This window comes from Callithrix jacchus, chromosome 9, assembly GCF_049354715.1.
Source record: "Callithrix jacchus isolate 240 chromosome 9, calJac240_pri, whole genome shotgun sequence".
Lineage (NCBI taxonomy): Eukaryota > Metazoa > Chordata > Mammalia > Primates > Cebidae > Callithrix > Callithrix jacchus.
In genome coordinates this window covers 49767183-49789735 of record NC_133510.1, presented here as the reverse complement: position 1 = coordinate 49789735, position 22553 = coordinate 49767183, and the positions used below count along the sequence as shown (strand labels likewise).

General features: G+C 36.0%; 2 protein-coding genes across 12 annotated transcripts in view; one reads left to right on the top strand and one right to left on the bottom strand.

Annotated features, from left to right (window-relative positions):
• The window catches only part of PYROXD1 (pyridine nucleotide-disulphide oxidoreductase domain 1), a 30247-nt gene extending 22034 nt beyond the window's left edge, over positions 1–8213 (top strand). The window contains exons 8-12 of the mRNA XM_035256115.3: positions 2507–2636; positions 3474–3586; positions 4187–4309; positions 6788–6925; positions 7877–8213. Coding sequence (XP_035112006.1) covers positions 2507–2636; positions 3474–3586; positions 4187–4309; positions 6788–6925; positions 7877–8125 — 753 coding nt within the window. The 3' untranslated portion in view covers positions 8126–8213. The remainder of the gene's footprint in view (positions 1–2506; positions 2637–3473; positions 3587–4186; positions 4310–6787; positions 6926–7876) is intronic.
• Positions 8214–8287: 74 nt separating this feature from the next.
• The window catches only part of RECQL (RecQ like helicase), a 33608-nt gene continuing 19342 nt past the window's right edge, over positions 8288–22553 (bottom strand). For 6 of the 11 annotated variants that reach the window (XM_078336088.1, XM_078336085.1, XM_078336084.1 and 3 more), the window contains exons 7-15: positions 16932–17098; positions 15750–15831; positions 14541–14689; positions 14333–14450; positions 13722–13860; positions 12307–12398; positions 10252–10471; positions 9786–9915; positions 8288–9228 (exon numbers count right to left, since the gene is read on the bottom strand). In XM_078336088.1, the coding sequence (XP_078192214.1) occupies positions 9076–9228; positions 9786–9915; positions 10252–10471; positions 12307–12398; positions 13722–13860; positions 14333–14450; positions 14541–14689; positions 15750–15831; positions 16932–17098 (1250 nt within the window). In that variant the 3' untranslated portion in view covers positions 8288–9075. The remainder of the gene's footprint in view (positions 9229–9785; positions 9916–10251; positions 10472–12306; positions 12399–13721; positions 13861–14332; positions 14451–14540; positions 14690–15749; positions 15832–16931; positions 17099–22553) is intronic. The other 5 variants (XM_078336090.1, XM_078336091.1, XM_078336089.1 and 2 more) reach the window with 1 other exon arrangement.

The window sequence follows — 22553 nt, the reverse complement described above, 5'->3', positions numbered from 1 at the left end:
TTCACGAGAGAGTGTTTGAAGGGGACTCCAGAGGAAAAATTTAGGATAGAGAACAGCTTCCACAAGCATGAGAGTGTTCCCGGACAGGGACCCAAACATGGAGTCCGAAGGGCCGTGGAAGAAGAGGACTTTTAACCTGGGAGGAACCCCCACCTTCTTTAAGACCCCTGGCTAATAAAAGGAGTTTTTTAGAACTTTTGCTGGAGTGATTGACTTTTAGTTTTTTTCCCGTGCTCGTGAAATTTAAACATAAACCGTTAAATATCATGGATGGGGAGAAATGGGAGCGGGGCATGGCATAGCACTGGAAAATTTTTGCATTTAAAACTACGCCCCCTTGTGAACCCTGGAAGAGAACACCTTCCCTTAATAGTACATCCAAGATTACTAATCACAGATCACTTAAAGGTCTAATAATGATGAAAGCTTTGAAATATTGCAAGAACTATCAAAATGTGACAGAGGCACAAAGTGAGCACATGCTATTGGAAAAATGGCACTGAGACTTGCTTGATGTTGGGTTGTCACGAACCTTCAATTTGTAAAAAACACACTGTCTGCAAAACACCATAAAGTGAAGCACAATAAAATATTGTGCCTGTATTTGGTCTTTGTCCCAGTTTTCTGGCGCACAATTCCTAATATTTTTGGCATCTCTGAAGTGATGTGTCCTTTTTATGCTAGGGACTAACCCTAGGTAGCTTCAGAATGGGGATTGGTCACAGGAAAGACCAAGGCATGATTAAAAGAATTTAGACTTCAACCTCCTGGAAGGGAAAGGGGTTGAAGGTTAAGCCAATCACTAGCAGCCAGTGATTTAATCAGTCACCTACATAACGAAGTTTCCATGAAAACCCAAAAGGACTGGGTTTGGAGAGCTTCCAGATAGTTGAACGTGTGGAAGTTGCTAGAGGGTGGTGTATCTGGAGAGGGCATAGAAGCTCCCTGCCCCTTCTTACATGCTTTGCCCTATGTATTTCATTTTCCTTTGTTACAACCTTGATAATCAACCAGTAAATGTAAGTAAGTTTCCTCGAATTCTGTGAGACATTCTAATAAATTAATTGAACCCAAGAAAGGGGCTCATGGGAGCCCCTTGATTTATAGATGGGTTAGTCAGACCAACTGGTAAAACACCTGGGGCTTACAATTGGTATTGGAAGTGGAGGATAGTCTTCTGAGATTGATCCCTCAACATAGGGGACCTGATGCTATCTCCAAGTAGATAATAACATCAGAAGTAAATTGAATTAGAGGACACCCAGATGGTGTCCTGTGCTGAATTGCTTGCTTGCTTAGTGTGTAGAAAACACTCACATACACATTTGGTCACAGAAGTATTCCGTGTTGTGAGAGTATAGTAGGAGAAACTGAGTTTGTTTTTTCCGGTATCCTCTGACCAGGGATAGAGATCTCTATACCCAGACTACAGTGAATACACCTGTCCTCTTTTAATCTTTTCTTAAAGGTCACTTTAGATGCATGCAGTAAACTTATAAATTATTAGATGGATTATGGTATACACTTAATATCCTAATTGGATAAGGAGATGATTTGCTTTTCCTCATTTTGTTAGATATTTTGATTTTTTAATAGTTGTTACAAGGCTGTGAAATCTAAATGTTGTAAGAAGCAGGCATGCAGTCCTTCATTACTGTGTGTGATTTCTTTAAAGCATTGGTTTAGACTTTTGGTAGGTGGGAGTGAGGCTGGCTGCGTGGAGTATCTAATTTTTGTGATGGAAATTATGCAGAGTCCCTTCTTTGTGTACCTTCAGATCCTAAATGTAATTATATTTTTAAACTGAGAACTTCAACAGTTTAATTCAGTAAGCATTTATTGAGTATTTACTACCTACCTGGCGCTTTATTAATGTTCAGGGATATAACAGTAAGTCAAGACAGATCTGCCTTGAATAAGTTATTATAGTCCATAACTATTGTAAATATTTTTTTTGAGACAGAGTCTTGCTCTGTTGCCCAGGCTGCAGTGCAGTGATGTGATCTCGGCTCACTGCAACCTCTGCCTCCCTGGATCAAGCAATTCTCCTGCCTCAGCCTCCTGAGTAGCTGGGACTATAGGTACATACCACCAGGCCTGGCTAATTTTTGTAATTTTATTAGAGACGAGTTATCACCATATTGGTCAGGCTGGTCTCAAACTCCTGACTTCAGGTGATGCACCTGCCTCGGCCTCCCAAAGTCCTGGGATTATAGGTGTGAGTCACTGTGCCCAGCAACTATTGTAATTTTTAAAGAATACACTTGTAATTATCAATGAAGCCTAAGCTAAAAAGCATTCCCTCCATGCTATCTGCTAATGCAGCTACCAAATCTCTTAGGTGACTGAATGAATTTCTGTTCACTCCTTTCATGTGCATAGATTTATTTATTTTAGGGCACCCAATGTGTTTTCCATATGTTTCTACAAGTTTTTTCTTCATCATTAGTAACCCAGGTCATTCTTTCTGGAAGTATTATGCTAACCAGTGTTTTTTTAATTTTAGTTTTCTCGTAAGATTCACATTGAAACTATGTGTGAAGTAAAGAAAATCTACCCTCAGGATGAGTTTAGAATTTTGAAGAAAAAGTCCTTCACTTTTCCAGGAGACCATAAGTCAGTTACAACTGATACAGGCAAGTAATGAAATAAAAAATGTATATATAACCACTTAATTAAAAGCAAAGCAATTTAATTTTGCTGTGTTATGTTAAAAATAACTTTAGATTTCCATATAAAATTTAAACATGAAAAGTAAAAATAAAACCATAATTTAATAGTATTAAGTCACTTCTTTTCACTGTGTTGTTTTCTAGTAAATTTAACTGTATAGGGCATTACATCTTACAGAGAGATCATAGTGTTTTGAACAACAATCAGACTAGATTGCACATCAAAATGAAACAAAAACCTAAAGCTCCTAAATGATTTCACCCAAATCAAACAGATTGAAATGTGTATTTTAGTCCAGGCAGCTCTCCTAATTCCAATTCCACAACTCCTCTAAGAATTATCATAATTTGAAGAAATACACTCAGCTAACTCGCATATGAAATACTCTACTGTACTGAATTCTTCGACGTTTTTCCATAGGAAAGGGGAGTTTGAGTATGAATAGTGAGGGAAAACACCTAGTTGAACTAAACACTAAGTAGAGTGTAAAGTATTACTAAGGATTTTTAGACAGATAATTTAGAAACAATTTAAATTACTTTGTCAAAATTTATGTGTCCAAATTTGAACGAAAAACATTTAAAATGCCATGGTTTTAAAATTATACCCAAACGAGATGATGCTAATTGCATTAAAATTGCTTTAGCAAATAGGCCTCATAAAAAGTAATGAGTGTGTTACAAAGTCATCTCTTGCCTTCCTTTTTCTGTCTTTGTTTCTAATCATTGTAGTCATATACACTGCTGTGGTGGTGGTTCTATTTAAAAATCGTCTTTTTTTGTTTTATTTTTTTCTTAAAGAGATATGGCCTGTGTATGTGGAATTGACCAACGAAAATATATATGGCTGCGATTTCATTGTCAGTGCTACAGGAGTCACACCAAATGTAGAACCTTTTCTCCATGGTAACAGTGTAAGGTGAAATTTTCATCCAGCTACGAATATTTTTGAAGTATTTTTGTGAAGATCTCTAGTTCTCAAACAATAATTATTATTTTAGTATACAACTGTAACTTCACATGGTCGAAAACAATTTGGTTATAACATTGTCTTGATTTACAGTATTTTTTACTGCTTAAAATCCTTACATAGTTGCATTCTGGTATAAGTGTCATAGTAATGGTTCATAGTGTACAACTTACTTATCTAAATGTTGGTGAGAGACTGACACCTCCCACTTCTTACGTGATTCTTTTAGAGAAACCATCTTGTATTTTTTGGTTTTCAGCACTTAATGCTTGCAAAAAAAAAGAATGTTCTTTTGGTTATGGGTCGAGTAGTCAAATGGTTATTGGATGCTTGTCATGTTGAAATTCTAAGAATTTTATGAGTCAATCTTAGTTGGAATTTGATACACGGAAATTCAGCTTAGGTGTGTAAACTTTGCAGCTATTTTTCATTTTCTGATTAAAGATGAGCATGCTAAAGTGTAAAAATTTGCTCTTTTACTTTAGAATGAAAAAATCACGTTTCATTTTTCTTAACATTTATGTTAATGAGGAACATTGTTTAGTTTGATCTAGGAGAAGACGGTGGCCTGAAAGTGGATGATCATATGCACACATCCCTTCCTGATGTCTATGCTGCTGGTGACATCTGTACTGCATCCTGGCAGCTGAGCCCAGTCTGGCAGCAGGTAAGCTAGCATATGTGACCATATGTTTTTATCAGAGATTCTGTCTGAAAATAAAGCGGTTGTTATTAATATATCCAACTTCTGGTTTTCCAGCACTTCTGCTAAGTAGGAAGCTAGCACAGAGTTGTTATATATATTAAAAAAAAAAAAAAACACTAGAATTTTCCCTGTTTGGTAATTTATTATTATAATGGTAGACTGGGATATCTTTCAATTTAAACAAATATATAGGTTATTACTTTTTCATTCTGATATGCTTATCAGCACTAATAGAACTTTCTGTGATGATGGAAATGTGTAATTCTGTACCATCCAATCAGGTAGCCAGCAGTATATCACATGAGCACTTGAAATGTGGTTAATGTGACCGAGGAACTGAATTTTTATTTTTACTTACTTTTCATTAGCTTTAAATAGCTATATGTGGCTAGTGTCCAATACCATGGTGGACAGCACAACTTTAGATTAAGAAACAAAACTACTAAGATTGTAAATTATATAAAGCCTTCTATTCCTGGATGATCCTATTCTGTCCATGTGGTAATTATTACTAAAAAGTGTTCCTGGCTGGGTGCAGTGGTTCGCACCTGTAATCCTAGCACTTTGGGAGGACAAGGCAGGTGGATCACCTGAGGTCAGGAGTTCGAGACCAGCCTGGCCAACATGATGAAACCTCATCTCTACTAAAAAAATACAAAAAATCAGCTGGGCGTGGTGGTACATGCCTGTAATCCCAGCTACTCAGGTGGCTCAGGCAGGAGAATCGCTTGAACCTGGGAGGTGGAGGTTGCAGTGAGCCAAGATCGTGCCACTGCACTCCAGCCTGGGCAACAAGAGCAAAACTCTGTCTCAAAAAAAAAAAAAAATTCCTATAGTAAACGCCTTTCCTGAGCTGTAACAAGTCCCAACTGGCTCTAGACTTTTCCCTATCCTCACAGCTTTACCTACCTCCTTCTAATGGTATAACAAAAATACCAGAGGAAGATAAAGACAGTGACCAGAAGTGTGAGGAGGGGCAGAGACCTAGAGACCTAGGTAGATGTTTGAGATCAAGGAACCCATCAACATTTATCTTTGTTAAAACACTAGCTCCACAGTTAGGGACATTATTCATTCAGATTATGCAGTGTGAAGCAGTAGAAGAGCTAAAAGTATTTCAAGAGGCAGCACCATCATTTTGTGTTCTTACACACAGTAGAGACATCAATAATAAGAGAGTGGTTCCACCCTTTTTGTTTCTAACCTGCCTCATTCTGTGTCATTTCTGTGGCAAGAGTATCACAAATTCTTAAGAGTTGGAGTTTGTGTGTGTTTTTTTTAACATTTTTAATTTTCTAGGGTAATTATATTTTAATGTGTTACATTCTGAAAGAGAGAAAAAAAATCTGAAAATAAACAGGTGTCCCTTGTTTTGAGTATACTTTATAGACCCCATTTCTTAGCTTACACAAGCAATAAGGATACTAGTTAGTTTATGCAGTCCAAGATGTACACTTTCAGGCCACTCCTATTAGCTGTTCTCTAGTTGTTACTATGCTTAGTTTATTTTGATCCCTTGCCATAAACTGCCTTTCATTTCATCAAATCTATAATACCTTGTTTACAGAGATTGAAAAAAAAAACTACATCACTTCTGCTAGAAATGCTTAAAGCCTATGTCCATGATTATGACATTATTCCTGCAAACAAAAGGCAGCATTAGGGTTAGGGACATATGCACACACAGAGGTAGAAGGAAACCAAGTGCTTACTATAGGCTAACCTATTTAGTTCTCTCAGTAGTTACAGAGTAGGTAGTATTATGTTTATGTCTCAGGTAAATGAACCGAGGCTCAGAAAAGTTATACATGCAGATAAGTTGATACTCAAATCCACTGTGACTCCCAAGGTCAGTGTTCTTTTATACCAGGGAGTCTCACAACTGTAGAAATTAAATAAAAATACAATAGAGGATAAATTAATCCTGTCATACAAAAGAATTTAAATGACTTCCCAGAGTCAGTTGCTGAAATATATATGTTGTCTTGGGGTGAGGCACCAACAATCTGACCACTGAGGTTAACAGCATGGCAGACCTTAATGTGTGCATAAGAATGAAGGTTGCTAAAAAATAGAACAAGTTCTTCAGTGATAATTTGACCTCTCTATTAATGGTGATGACAAACTTTGAAGAAGGGACTGGTTAATTAAACATTTTTTCTCACCTGGTATAGCTTAATATAGTTTCATAGTATTTAATAGAAATGCTACTAAAACAGGTATGATTGGTATCATCTTTTAAATTTAGAGGCAGTAATTTAGATATAATTAATAAATACCCAAAAGTTAGTCTGATTAGTTGTCCATTGGTGACTGCTTCTGTGGCAAAGATGACAGACTGTCATTTAACTCCTTTAAGTGAATTTACAAGGTTAAGATAACATTTTTCAAATAATGATATGAAAAATGACATTGTAAAACATTTTTTCTTTGTTTCAGATGAGGCTGTGGACCCAGGCTAGACAAATGGGATGGTATGCAGCCAAGTGCATGGCTGCAGCGAGTTCAGGAGACTCTATTGACATGGATTTCAGCTTTGAACTGTTTGCTCATGTGACAAAATTTTTTAACTATAAGGTAAGATAGCATATTAATGCCTTCTCTGCTTGCTAGTCTTATGACTATGATAGATCATCTAATTATCTCATTTGAATAAAAACATACATGATATATTTATTTATTTATATATATATATATATATATATATATATATATATATATATATATATACACAAAAAATATCCCCCAAAAATGACATTTTTCATTTCTCACAAACCAATACTGGTATTATTGCTAGTCTGAATCCCTAATCATCTGATAATTATCCACCTTACCACTATGCTATTTTAGCTAAGAGGGAAAAAAATTTATCTCCAGATTTGTTCGCTGTTGGTGCATTTTTAACTTTTACTTGTGATTCATCCTTTCTTTGTGAAGGGAACTAACAGCTATTGTACTCAAAAATAAACCAAGTGCTTTCCTGTATGTGTTATCTTATTCGGTCCTCTTTACATTATTTTGTGAAGGTGGTTTGGGGTTTTTTTGTTGTTAGTTTTTCTTTTCCCCTAATTTACAAAGAAGGAGAAACATATTCATAAGGCTCAAGGAAATTAAGTACTCCGTGGAAGATCTAATTCAGTTCCTTGCTAAATGTTTAAACCATGACTCCAGGATAATGTAGTCTACCTCCTACATATTTATATATTCACTATATAGTTTTCATGTTCCTATAGATAGGTAGTATCACCTAGCTATTCACTAGACATTTTTTGTGTTAAAAATATTAAACATTAATATTTGACTATATTCATAAGAATTTTTTAATGTCGGTGTAGATTGTGTGGTAATGTCATTGGTAGAATTAATGCATGCTATTCAAACATTTTCTTTGGGACTCTCCCTAATAACATTTTTAGTTATAAAATTTTGTGGCATAATTTTTCTGCTGACTATTCTAACATGACACAAAATACACATTACATTTTCTTTTGATACTCATGACAATAACCTTTTTATCCTTATATATAGGTTGTACTGCTGGGAAAATACAACGCACAGGGCTTAGGTTCAGATCATGAATTAATGCTGAGATGTACCAAAGGACAAGAATACATCAAAGTCGTCATGCAAAATGGACGAATGATGGGAGCTGTCTTAATTGGTGAAACTGATTTAGAAGAAACATTTGAAAACCTAATTTTAAACCAAATGAATCTTTCATCATATGGAGAAGATCTGCTAGATCCAAATATTGATATAGAAGATTATTTTGACTGAAAATAGAATTTCTTCAAGTATCGTATAATGTTCCAAATGACACCAAAACAATCACAAGTCAATAAAATGAATGAGTGCATTGAGTTAATGCTGACCACACTGAAAATTACAGAAGTGAAAATGATATTAATGGAAAAGTATAAGAACAAATTCTAAGTGAAATCAGTTCAAATAATTTATTTATAGATATATCTTTCCAACACAACACTGACTGCTTAGATAAAAAGTCTTAAGTTGTTTATTTCTGTGTTTTGCTAACATTTTATATTGATGACTTACTCCTTTTTTGTTTGAATTGTACTTCTGGTTTTATAACCTGAAATCATCTACATCAAGCTTGTCCAACTCATAGCCCACAAGCCTAATATAGCCCAGGACAGCTCTGAATGCAGCCCAACACAAATGTATAAACTTTGTTAAAACGTGAGATTTTCTTGAAACTTTTTTTTAAGTGCATCAGCTGTCATTAGTGTTAGCATATTTTAAGCAGGCCCAAGACAATTCTTCTTCTTCCAGTATGGCCCAGGGAAGCCAAAATAATGGACATCCCTGATCTACATATTCAACTTAAAAGTATCATTCACGTTTAATGAGCCTCTGTCAGTATAATATTGCTTTCAAAAAGATAGTTATATAAAAAGAAAAAATACAGCTAATATATAAAGGCATAAAAAATTATATGAACTTATTCTCAAATATTTTACTTTTAAAGGGTTTTACATAAGATTTTTTTCCCCTTGTTTTATACTGGAAAATTATATAATTCATGATCTCTAATTTTCAAAAGTTCTCAAAAGTTTAAATCTTCAGAGATAAACTCTGAAAATATAGATACATATCTATAAAATATCAATGAAATGGTTTTTAAAATGAAGCTTTTGTCTAACTACAAAAATAATGGCGTATACATGCATAAACATCTTTAATTAGAAAATCTGGTAACATTCACTTCAGGCATCATCCATTTTTCTTTTCTTAGCTCCTGTATGCTTAGAACCAGATTGCTGAAGCATGTTTGCAGGCTTCTTCTGGAAGTTACCTGAATGTTTTTTCTCCATCTTTTTATCACCTTGTTCAGAATGACAAGTTTGAGATGATTCAACCTACAAAAAAAAATAACAAAGCAAGCACTTCGGTAAAAATTCAGCTATTCAGTTTTTCATGAGATTAAAAATTTCAAAATATTCTTTATCAGTTGGCTTTTTAAGTATCAAGGGGTCTTGTTTTTTTACCTACAAATTTCTATTCAAATATGAGCTCTATTTTGAATAAAAGAGGCTACACTGTGAGAGAAGTTCTAAAGACCTCAAATATCCTTAGACACAATGGCACCTGACATGCTTTTGCAGACTTGATAGTATTTGGTTTATAACAGTGGTTTTTAACCAATGGAAGAGCAGAAACAGACTTCTCAACTATTAGTAATCACAACCAATACCATAAGAGCAGAGTGCATAACAAAATTAGATACTAAAATGGAGTCCTCACATTCCAAGAGATGGGAAACCCCTAGTTTTCTCTCTTCCATACCCAGAAATCTAATCAGAAAACTGACTTTCCCTATGTTCAACTGGACCTAGGGGGATATGACAGAAAAGCATCCCATAGGCTTCAATATATTTTTAAAAATACATAAAACTGAAAATTAATAGCCAGTTACCCTGAAAGAGTTCTGTGTGGACTTCGTCACCTGCATAGTAATAGCATGTGCCTCATTGTTCAGAAGATTAGCTTTAGGTCCTATTTTCAAATATGAAATGGTAGCATAAGCTGTAAAACTGTAGTCTTCTCTGCAGAAAATAAAGGCCAACAATAAGAAAGCTTTTGAAGGAATCACAGAAAACAAATTTATAAAAGAAATAACTAAGTGCAATATTTTTTTAGTAACACATTGACTTGAAATAATAAAACTTAGAAGAATGCAAATATAACCTGTATAGAAAATATTTTAGTTTTGTTCTTTTTTGATTTATAGTGATTAAAGTTTGAGTTTTTTAGGTAAATTCTTTTCTATAGCATTTGAAAGTTCACACAAAAATAACTGCAGAAGCATTTATTCTGTTCCAGTTAAAAAAGGAACAGCCATAAAGACAGCATGAAAGGATAATAAATGGGTTTATACATACTTAAGATACTGCTGTATTAGGAAGTGTGCAATAATTTTCTCCAGGTCTTCACGAGGAAGTGTGGGAGCCACAACACCTGCTACTCTCAATTTCGCCACACCCTTTCCCATCCAAGAATCAATCAGTTTCAGTGGAGTGAGTTTTTCATTCAGTTCCTCTGCCTGCCTCAGGATCTTGATTAGATCTCTGCAGTACTCTGTTACATTCTTTCTTTCAAATGCTATAACAAAACAAATATGGTAAGAGGTAATTGGGATTTAGAAATGAGGGCAAGGATAGGCTATCTTAAGTAGTTAAACTGGTTTAAAGCTAGTTATCAATGTGAGGCACCCTAAACATTGGTTTTTAAATGTATTGTGAATTAAGACTAGCTATTCCTCAAGTCTCTGTCACTAGACCAAGTTATGGTCTCTGTAAACATTGTGGGGTTTACAGTGATACTAAAAAAAAAAGCAATTATCAGAAGCCCTGCCATATACTCTAGAAATCAGAAAGTGTCTGCCAGATGTAATTATTAAGTTAGTAAGACGTGTGCTTTATAGGAGAGCCTGTCTATTCTAGTATAGGCTCCTGTGCACTCTGATTTAGCAACAAGAATGTCTTCAACAGATATCCCCAATTATTAAGAGACCAGTACTCTGATTTATATCTTACACTCTTGTTAGTTTATAAGATAGTCTAATAAACTCATAAATTTCTCTGTCTGCAAGTTAAAAATGTAGTGGCCTCCACCTATAAGAACTCTGCAAGGTCTTACATGAGGTACTGCCTAGTCCAGCTCTTCAAATACAACACGCAGATGAATAAAAGTTAAAATACGGTGCTCAAATGATGCAGGCAAATCCCAAAACTGGGACTCAGCCCAGGACGGTTCCCAGTTTCATGCAGCAAAGAATTTGAGAGCAAGCCAACAGAGTAAAGTGAAAGCAAAGCAAGTTTATTAGCAATAAAATATAGGAAATGGCAGCTCCATAGAGCAGGGCTATCCCAAAGGCAGAGTGGCACTTTTGATTGCTCGCTAGCTATATTTATAGATACTCCTTAGTTATATGCTAAATAAGAGGCAGATTATTCATGAATCTTCTAGAAAAGGGGTAGGGAGTTACGAGAACCATGTAAGGTAACTTTCAGGCATTGTCATGGCATTTGTAAACTGTCATGGTGTATGTGGGAGTGTCTTACAGGATGCAAATGCAGTATATTTTCGAGTTCTAACTGCTTTGGGCCAGTTTCTTTGCTACGTCTTGTTTTGACCAGATCCTGTTTTGATCAGCAGGGTTGTGACCAATACTCAGAAAATAAGTCCCGCTGATCTCCTACCTTTAAAAGAATTTTAAGTAAATCTCTTATGACTAGCCATTAACTGGATCAAAAATGATTCAGTATAATCTCTATTTTGCACTACATTTTCTTCCCAATTAGTGACTATAAAGTATTAGAGATTATCACATGGTTAGCCTTTTCTTACAGAATAGCATTTCTATTCAGAAGAATTCAAACATTTTCCTTCATTTCTTAAAAATTTCACATCGTTGGTATAGTTTAGCAATATAAAATGTGTGCATACACATATGACTTTTCCTTTTATTCACCTTTGTTTGAAAACTTTATGTTGATACTTTTAATTCTGGAAAATCTGATTCACATTTTAATCTTTTAAATCCATTGGGAAGTCTAATACTTCTCTCATGTCCTAGCTCTATATACAGTTTTGTGCCATATAATGTTTTGGTCAGTGATGGACCATGTACATGACAGTGGTGCCAAGAGATTATAATGCCATATTTGTACTGTACTTATTCTATGTTTAGATACACAAATACTTAGCATTGTGTTACAGTTTCCGATAGTAAGCAGTGCAGTAACACACAGTACAGACCGGTAGCCTAGAATCAATAGGCTATACCATATAACCCAGGAGAAGACTATACCATTAGGTTTATGTAAGTACACTTAGATGTTTGCACAATGACAAAATCACCTAAGGATGCACTTCCCCGTCACTAGGTAGTATATGACTGTATTAGCCAACAAAGGTATACAAAACGAACTCACAAATGTCTTTACAGCAATTATCACACATTTTGTTACATGCTTCTGAGTTCCATACTTCATCAAAATGTTGAGCCATCAACACACGACGACATCTGCAAACACATTTAAAGTTACAAATTACTAAAGGATATAAGGTTTTAAGAATCTCTATTTCAGATTACACAATTATATACTGTATTAGCTTCTTATAGCTGCCATAATATTACCATAAACTTAGTGGCTTTAAACACAAATTTATTCTTACATTTCTGTAGTTTAGAAGTGTACTGTGGGTTTCACTGGATGAAAATCAAGGTGTCAAGTTCTTTTTACATCACATTCATCTGATCACTTCTGCCTCTTCCACTTTTAAGGACCCTTGTGATTACATTAGGCTCGCTCTGATAAGCCGAAGTAATCTCCCTACTTTAAGGTCAGCTAATGAACAGCCTTAATTCCATATGCAACTCCAAATTCCTTTTGCCATGGGAGGTAATATACAGGTTAGGAATTAGGACATGAACATCTTTGGGTTCATGTCCTAATTACACCAATGTATTTAGTAAGAACTTTAAAATGATGAAATGATGTCATATACTTTCATATGTGCCCCCCACATATGATTTTTCCCTGTATATTCTTGATAAACACTGTTTAAGAAATTGTCTGAGGTCCACTTTTAAATTCAAAGTTTTAAAACTATTAGAAGAATATTCTTGACAGCAAAATAGTTTCTTCTATTTTAAAGTAGCAATATTTGAATTGAAACCTTAAAATATGCTTCATGAGAATCTACTGGGCTTTTAAAGACATTTTCATTTTCTCATTTCTTTTAACTAGATTATTGTAGCATCTACTGGAAAGAAACAACACTTCCATCACTGGCTGCTGTTTACCACCTCAACATTTCTGAGCACTTCTTATGTGCTAGGCAGTAAGAACACAAACATAACTATGACAAAAAGCTTTCAGGAAGCTATACAGTCTAAAGCCACCCTAAGTAGATTTAAACTTACTTCTTAAGGAGAAATTTGGTATTTCATTGACACATGAGCTGGAAGAATGGCACATTACTGAGCTTGACTCTCAAAATTCCTATCTTAACTATAGACCTTTTCAAAATTATTAAAGCATGTAACTGTATACCAGTGCCACAGAAAAAAAGGCTTCAACTTGCTATCAATATGCCTCAAAAACCTTCAGTTAAAAAAGTAGTTTTGGAGGATTATCTCTCAAATTTAGGGCATCTTTTCTTGAATTAACGTAGATCATATAGATTGATGTATTGGTTCCTACCCTCCAACATCTGCTTTTATGGATCTGCACTTTGGTGTTTCACCAATGTATTTAGTAAGAACTAAAAAATGAGGAAATGATGTCATACACTTTCATATTTGCTTTAATTGATAGAAGTTATAAAAAGGTATGTGGCTTACTTGCTTATGTTTTGACAGTATGACACCATCTCATAAAGCTTCTGTTGTCCCACATTTTCCATCACCACCATTGAACTTATTCTGAATATATCTCCAAAGCCATAGTACAAAATGCAGTCTGCTTTCATGTCATCTCGACCTGTGGTATGAGAAACCTTGAGATTGTGGAGTTACTTTTAAAAATTCAAAATACACAAAAATGAGATATGTAAAATTAGCAGGCAATGTTTTATACCACATCTGGAAATTTTAGAAATTTGTAATGGGTACCCTCAAATTAAAAAAAAAAAAAACTCTAAAGAGACATCAATAATCAGCTTTACTAAGTTAAAATATGTGTCGATAATCCAGTTAAGCTATAGATGTGAAACAACTAATTAAAACTTCAGGAGGCAAAGATACACATCAAATTAACACACATGAAAAGAATTCAGATAACAACAGAACATAAGTAAAAATTTCTCCATATGCAAGTAAGTGTAAAACTACTAAAAATACTGTTCTAAAAATACTGTCCAGTAAAGGCTAAATATACAGACTTATTAAGCACTTATAATGTGTTTTTGGGAAAAGCTTTCTAAAAAGTACTTCTGGATTTGAGTCCTACATACCTGCACGTCCACTCTCTTGATAATAATTTTCCATGGATTTACTCATTGAATGATGGATAACAAACCTCACATCTGGCTTATCAATTCCCATACCAAATGCAACAGTTGCCACTACTACCTGAAATATTTTAACATTTTATCAGTTAATTAAATCAAGTTTAAATATTTCAAAGGTAAATTAGGCTTCCATGGAAGATATATACCTAACCTGAATTTCATTGGCTGACCATTTTCTGTGAACCTTGGTCTTATCTTCTGGCTCCAGATTGGCATGGTAAGCACCCGCAAGAATGCCCAGATTCTGTAAACTAACCGTAACTTGTTCAGAGTCTTTCTGAGAAAAACAGTATATGATTCCTGTAGTAAAATATATGTATTTGTTAGATATATATGGTATATTCCTGGAAGATAATTTTCAACACACACATTCGGGACATTGATTAATACAATGCACAGAAGGAAAAAAAGAATTATGAAAAATTTCAAGGCCTTGCGCATATACTGACATTTTGGTATCATTCCAGATTTGATCACCAGCTTGCTTTAAAGAAGAAATGAGCCCTGAGCCATCGGTTTTCCTTCCCATTATCTCTTTTCTCTCTTTAACGTTATCTCACAGTATTTCTCAAACTGATGTCTGTAAGATGCTAATGAATGTGCCATGAATGCGGTGCTCTCCAAATTAACTTTGGGTTCATTTGGGTGAATTTGCATGCAAATTAATTTGAAGAACATTGCATTCAACAAAGTTAGATGGGCGTCTCTCTTTATTTTCGGGGATGGTCAGAGCTTCTAATTTGCTGATACACCTTGTGAATGTCCAGCCCGAATAAATACCTGCAATTGGTCTCAAATTTATTTGACCCTAGAACTCCTTTTGCCCAGGACACCCATTACTACCTACTGAAAATCTATAGAAGAGTTTAAAAGGTTACTTTTACACAAATTCTTTGCTTCAGTAACACTTGCCTAGTCATTAAACCTAGAAAACCATGTATATATACTCACAACTCCATCTGTGCTTAATCTATTCAGTATATACTACTGAATTTACTTATTGCTTTAATGAATCCTTTACTATAAGGCAGTATATTTTCTATCCTTTTAGAACATCAGTTTGTACACAGTGGGTACTTACTAAATATGTGCCATTGATAATTAACATTAAGTCATCAGGTCTATTCTAAGGCAAGTGTAAATAAGCAAAAATAAATCAGGCAATTTTATGACATAATCTGTGGCATAAGCAAATGTCACACCCAGTTTCTAAGATCATCAAGTGAATTAATTTTATCACACATTTTCAATTATCTTCTGCCATACAATATTTTTTTGGTGTTATTCAGGTATCAGTATAATATTAAGTCACTTTTTGAAAGTTATCTCTGTCACCAAAGTTGGTTTGTTTTTACATTACCTGATTGCCCTTTGTATCTCCCATTAATGAGCTTTACAATATCCTCAATAAAATCTTCAGTGTTTGGGGGCTTCTGCCGAACCTGAAAAAAACTTAACTTATTAAAAAGTAAATGAATGGGCACCATCCAAGTGGCTGTCTACTTACAACTTTCAGGATGCAGTTCTTTCATGAGCATAGTGTTTTTCTATTACTCTCTCACTTACTCATAGGACTCAACCCATCTGACTCATGTTCTACCTCCCAGACTCTCTTCTTGATCTTTATTTTTTTAATTTATCAGAGAAGAGCAAGTGCATAAGCAGTGAATAACTTGTAAAGATGAAGACTTTTATGAGGCTACTTCTATAAAAACAAACCATAACATAAATAACTCTTTAATGAAAACTCAAAAAAAATATTCAATCTACTCTTAAAAGGGTTTAAAAAGAAAGGAAAGACAGCTGTTAGGTTATTTTTATTTTCAAGTTTATCAAATGAAATCTAAATAGAATTGGCAAATCTTTAATGGCATATTAATACTTCTATTACTTAGTAATTAATTTGAACAGAGATGTTATTAGGTTATCACTCCATCCTTTCTTCCCATCTTTACACAAAAAGAGAGGAGACAGAAATTTAATAAAGATATGTGACTTACTCATATATTTTGTAAAAAGTATCACCTAACAAGATACAAAATATATATGTAGCAAAATATATATGAATGAAACCTAATTACAGAATCTGCTTATGATTACCTCCTAATGTTAAAAAATTTTGTAAGTACTTATCTGTTGCTCATGTAAACAAGCATAATATAAAGGTAGAACCTGGCTGGGCGCAGTGGCTCACAACCGTAATCCCAGCACTTTGGGAGGCTGAGGCGGGCAGATCACAAGGTCAGGAGATTGAGACCATCCTGGCCAACATGGTGAAACCCCGTCTCTACTAAAAATACAAAAATTAGCTGGGCATGGTGGCGCATGCCTGTAATCCCAGCTACTTAGGAGGCTGAGGCAGGAGAATTGTCTGAACCCAGGAGGCGGAGGTTGCAGTGAGCTGAGATTGCACCACTGCACTCCAGCCTGGCACCTGGTGACAGAGCAAGACTCTGTCTCAAAAAGAAAAAAAAAAAAAAAGGTAGAACCTTTTTGCTATAATTCTTCATGAAAGTAATGAATTGACATAAAAGTTACATACCTCATAATAAAGATTTGGCCGATTAAAAGAAGCTGTAAAAGTAAAACACTTTTCAATACACAGAATTTTCTGAGCATCCGTCAAAACGTGGTTTGTTGCAGTTGCAGTCAGCCCAATTAGTGATGCGTTAGGGAACTGCCGCTTTAAGATGCCAAGTGCCTTATAATCTGAAAAAACAAAGTGGCCCTTATCCCTGAAGAATTAGAGTAAATTATACCTTTTAACATTATGCAGATAATCAATGACTATTATGATTTTATTTCCACAGCTATCTGTAGCAGGACATCTGCAGTTCTGTGTTAGCCTCTTTGATAGGCAGGCTTTATTACACTTTATTTCGGACATTATTCTTGGTCACAGGTAGAAAGGAGATGTTGAAGAGAGGGATCACTCAATAGTCCATCAAGCTATACATTGGCCTACGCCTGCTGAACAGTGGACTCAAGAGACAGTGGGTATAGCCAGTGTTTGCATTTATTACAACAAAAAATAAAAGAGGTCATGAGGCACTTTGGGAGGCCGAGACAGGTGTATCACGAGGTCAAGAGATCAAGACCATTTCCCAGAATCTCTTCCCTATTCCAAGTTAGAGCTGACCCAAAAGAGGAATTGTGCAAGATTTGGTGGCAGAAGTGAACCAGCTAACATTACTCCTTCAAGGCCTTTATAAGCAGAGAGGATGATGGACAGATGCAGAAGTGCTCAGCCAGTTCTGGGTCATCCTAGTTCTTTTCCACTCCTCATTCAACTCTTCCTTCCAACTGCAGTCCTTGCCAGTCAACAGCAGACCCACAGAGGCGGTATCTACTCAAAGGAAGTAGCTTACCAGAGACCTTTCCATAAACTTCCCCTAAAGGGTCCCCTTTGCCACTGTACATGCCAGCAGCAGATTTCCCTACAGGCTCTGCCTCGTCCTCCTGCACCAGTACTTAGGTATCAGTCATTACTTTAATCCTCCAACTCCCCTTTTCAGACCTTCACTTCCCTAGTTCCTCCCACAACTGTGCAAGGTCTGCTTCCTAGAGTAAAACTGTTATCCCATAACATTCATCATGACTCTGCTTCCTGGCCTGAACCCTGACTCAGACTGTTATGTAGAAGGCAGGTTTAAGTAAAACTATGAACAATCTGGCCAGTTGATTTTAAGCTAAGACTTTATCCTATAGGAAATAAAGAGTCATCACGTAATTTTATTTTATTTTTTTGAGCTGGAGTCTCACTCTATTGCCCAGGCTGGAGTGCAGTAGCACAATCTTGGCTCACTGCAACCCCGCCTCCTGGGTTCAAGCAATTCTCATGCCTCAGCCTCCCAAGTAGCTGGGACTACAGGCGTGTGCCACCACACCTGGCTAATTTTTGTATTTGTAGTAGAGATGGGGTTTTGCCATATTGGCCAGGCTGGTCTCAAATGCCTAACATCAGGTGATCTGCCTGCCTCAGCATCCCAAAGTGCTGGGATTACATGCATGAGCCACCGCACCCAGCCCGTCATATAATTTTTAAAGACCTATGTGTCATAAATCATCTTTTGGTGACAGCACAAAATATAGACTGGAATAGACAAAACACTTAAGGAAAACCAGTGTAACGATGGCAGTCACAGATGAGAAAACAAACAATACAAAATACAAAATAAAGCATGACATTAAGGATAAATCACAAAGAGTAAAGAGACATACATAAACCTACAGGTCCTAGTGACTACTGGGATATGGAGGTGGCAGGGAGGAGGGAGAGATTTATCTCATGCCAGATTTATCCATTCGTCAATAGAAGACACTGAAGATAGTTTGATAAACAAGACAAAAATGCTATGCAAATGTGGCTAAAATTCAAGCAAAGAAACAAGACAATACAAAGAGTAAATGAATAAATATGCCACTAGAGAGTATAAGTGCTCATAATGATAAGCCCAGTATAGCTGTGGCTTAAAGAGTAAGAGAAGAAGAACAGGAAATCAGGTAGACAGATGGGAGCAAATCACATATTACCCTATGGGCCCCATTTAAAAACTCTTGAGTTTTATTCTAAGTACACAGTTGCTACTGGGTAGTATAGCCAGGGAAGTAACATGATTTGATTTAAATTTAGAAAATATCACTGGTTGCTCTGTGGAGAATGAACAAAAAGGGTAAGACTGGAATAAAAGCCTACTTAGGAAGCTACTGCAGTAGACCAGTGGAAGAGAGCTCGACTATGCAAGACGCAGGTGCACAAAGAGTAGGCAAACTTGATACTCATTTTAGAGGTAGAGCTGACAACACTCAGTGGTCAACAGGATCTGCAAGGAGAGAGTAAATCAATAATGGCTGACAAAGTGGTATGTCATCCATTATGTTTTTCCTCATCTCTAACTCTACTCTTCTATTCTCTGCTCTGGGATGCTGCGCCAAGGACTCTGTACACTACATGTCAGCTTTGCCTGCTGGTCCTGGATGGAAGACTCCATGGCTGGCTCCTCCCTGTTTCCTGTGATTGTCACCCCACAAGGCTTCTCATCCCTGCAGCAGCACAGTCTTTCCTTAAGAGCAATTACATACAGTTGGCAGTTTTTTCAGCCTTTGGAGAACCAGCTTTATCAAAGATGTACCCCACCTCTGCCTGTACCAAGAGACTCTAGCACCAGGGAGCTCAGTTCCACAAGGCCTCTCCTTTAGGTTTCTAAGTCTTACTGGTTTCCACCCTTTCTTCCTGTTCTCCAAGCCCTACAGATGGTAGTTGCTTCTTCCAGTTTTTAACTCCATGATATCTTTAGCCTTCTTCTTCTTTTTTATTTTTTTTACTTTTTCAGTTATCTACTTAGCTACTTTTTACCTAGTTCACAATTCTCTATAAAAAAATTCTCTCTGTTCAAATAACTGTCTCCTGACCGGAATAATTGCTAAAATTTTGGCTTCAGAGTGAGCAGATGATTTTCTAGACAGAGAAGACTGAAGGGGAAATTGCTTGGGAGTAGAGAGGAGAAGGGAGAAAGGAAAGGCGAAGAAAATTAAGTTTTTGGTTAGAAAGTCAAGTAAAGTTATGGGGAAAATAGTGATTCCCAGTTGCAGAAGAAAAGTAAAACAGGAGTTCTTTTGGGGGAATTTAGTTCTGTTCATGCTAATTTAGACACACATTTCTGATAAACAGTTAGGAGTATAAATTTAAAGTTTAGAAGTTAGATAATTAGATATGGGAATAATGTTTTACACTTTGGCAGCAGATCCACAGAGACAACATAAGTCATGGTAATTCATAAGCAATGGTAACAATCTTAACTGATCACACAACTTAGGTTGAAAATAGGGCAAGAATCCCAAATTAGGTAACTTCATGGCCACCAGGTAACAACTAAGTGGTGCTATCTGGTTAAGAAGGTGGGTCCTCAGAACCTAAAGTACAATATATATATATATATATATATAATTATATATAGTTTGGTTTTATCCCCAAAATACCTTCTTTTATAAAAGAAGATATCATTTAGGTCCCAGTCAGGAGACAGTTATTTGAACAGAGAGAATCTTTTATAAAAGAAGATATTTTGGGGATGAAACCAAACTATGGTGCAAAAGAGAAGAAGAAATTGGTATCGAATGGCTGCTAACCTTGGTAGGCAGTTATGCCCCCCGCCCATACTATCGCATTTGTTTATTTTTCAAAATGTATAAAATAGGTATATATTATCTCCATATCACTAACGTTAAAACTAAAGCTTTCAGAGTTTTACTTCAACAATTCTTCAAGGCTGTTTACGAGTACAGCTGGGGGGCGCATCCTAGTCATTTTCTTCCAAAGCCCATGTTCTCTCCACTGAACTGGTCTGTCTCTCAGAAGTGATACGTACACCACTGAAAAGGTTTAGTACAAAAATTATGGCTAATCCACAAAAACAAAACTTTCCTAGTTTTTCAGTATCGTGTAATTCAACTAGTTTCCTTTCTTTGCATATTTTCTATTGCATTTCATTTTAATAAGGATATGCCATTAAAAGTCATACTGAAACAACCTATAAAAAAAAAAAAGAGCAAGTGGGGTCTTTAGTTAAAAGGAGCATATATCCTGTTTAAGGCATTTAAATCCATTTAAAATATACAAATAAATAAAAACAATGCCCACAATAATTCTGTAGGTAGAGGAGAATGCAGTCTTAGGGCTACAAGCTCACTATCCCTGGAGAAATGTAAGAAAGGGTAAAGACTGAGGTCAGAACCCCAGGGAACACTAATATTTAAAAAGAAGACAAAAGAAGAAGAGCAAAGGAGGTGAGAACGGAAACGAAAACACTGAACAGCATCACTGTACAGTAACCAAGGGAGTAGAATGTGGCAAGGTGAGAGGTGAACGTATAAAATGTTATTGAAGTTAAGCGAGAAGAGGAATGAAGATGAGACCACTTGATGAAGCCACTGGGGTGGGTTACTTATGACCTGTTTCAGTAGTATGGTGGTGGCAGAAGCATGATTCAATGAGTTCAGAATGCCCATAAAGGTGACCATTGAAGATGGTAAGCTGAGCAGTCTGATGGTGACAGAAAGAGGACAATAACATAAAAAGGTGCAAAAGTCAGAAGGGTGTTTATTTCCTGTTTTTAGGGAGAGGACGAAAGAGACTTAAGGTAAAGGAGTGAGGAACTTGGCAGTGCAAAATCTTAAGAAGGCAGGAAAGGATGACACTGGAGTGGTCATGGTTACCCTTATAAAGCAGTGGTCTTTTCTGCCTTAACAAAAGAAATTAAAAAAAAAAAAGATTACTAATGTTTTAAAGTAAAAAGAGGAGCAGTTCAAACCTGATGGCATCTATTTCCTGTGAAGCATCTGCTAAGTACAAGTTAGGGTTTGAATAGAAAGTTAATGATATGAAACATTTGTTGGAAGAAATGTATAAAGGAGTTGAAATAGGGACAAGTATAAGGATAACCAAGGATAATGAAAAGCTGAACTGAGTTATGCAATTTTTATTTTTATTTTTTGACAATGTTTTGTAGCCAAGCAACAGGAATGGGGAAAGCAGAAGTCTAGATGGATCCAGTGTCTAAGGCTCAACACCTGAAGGAGACTGGAAAAATGGCCAGGCAGTCGCGGGCAAATATAACAGAAGTCAGGGGCAACAATGCAGAGTCTGGACGGGAAAAAGAGTGATTGCTATGCAGGGACAGGAGCCTGGATAAATAAGCAGGGATTAAAGGAGGGACCCAGCCGATCCTAATGAGTGTGAAAAGCTTCAGAAAGAAAAGAGGTTGAAGCCAGGGAGAATTTTTGAATTTAAGATTTTTTTGCATATAACAATTCCGAGTAACTTACTTCAGGCTATGACTGTAGCATTAGGTGGCGGGGTGAAGAAAAAGGTCACTAAAATATCCCACCAAAGTTTAATGCTGAGGAGTTGTATGTGGGTGCTGAAAAGACACCCCGGGAATGATAACTAAAGATGACAACTTTGAAGCGATGCAAATTCTTCAACAAATGTGCAGGAATACCTAGTAATAAATGCCACAAAGATGTCCACTAATGGCTAGGAAACATATGTATCCAAGGACAAAGGCAATTAAACACACTACAGCGGAGAGAGAAACTAAAGATTCTGCTTCTTAGTCCTCTTCATAATGAGACAAGATTGAAATGAGTAATATAGGTTGATCAT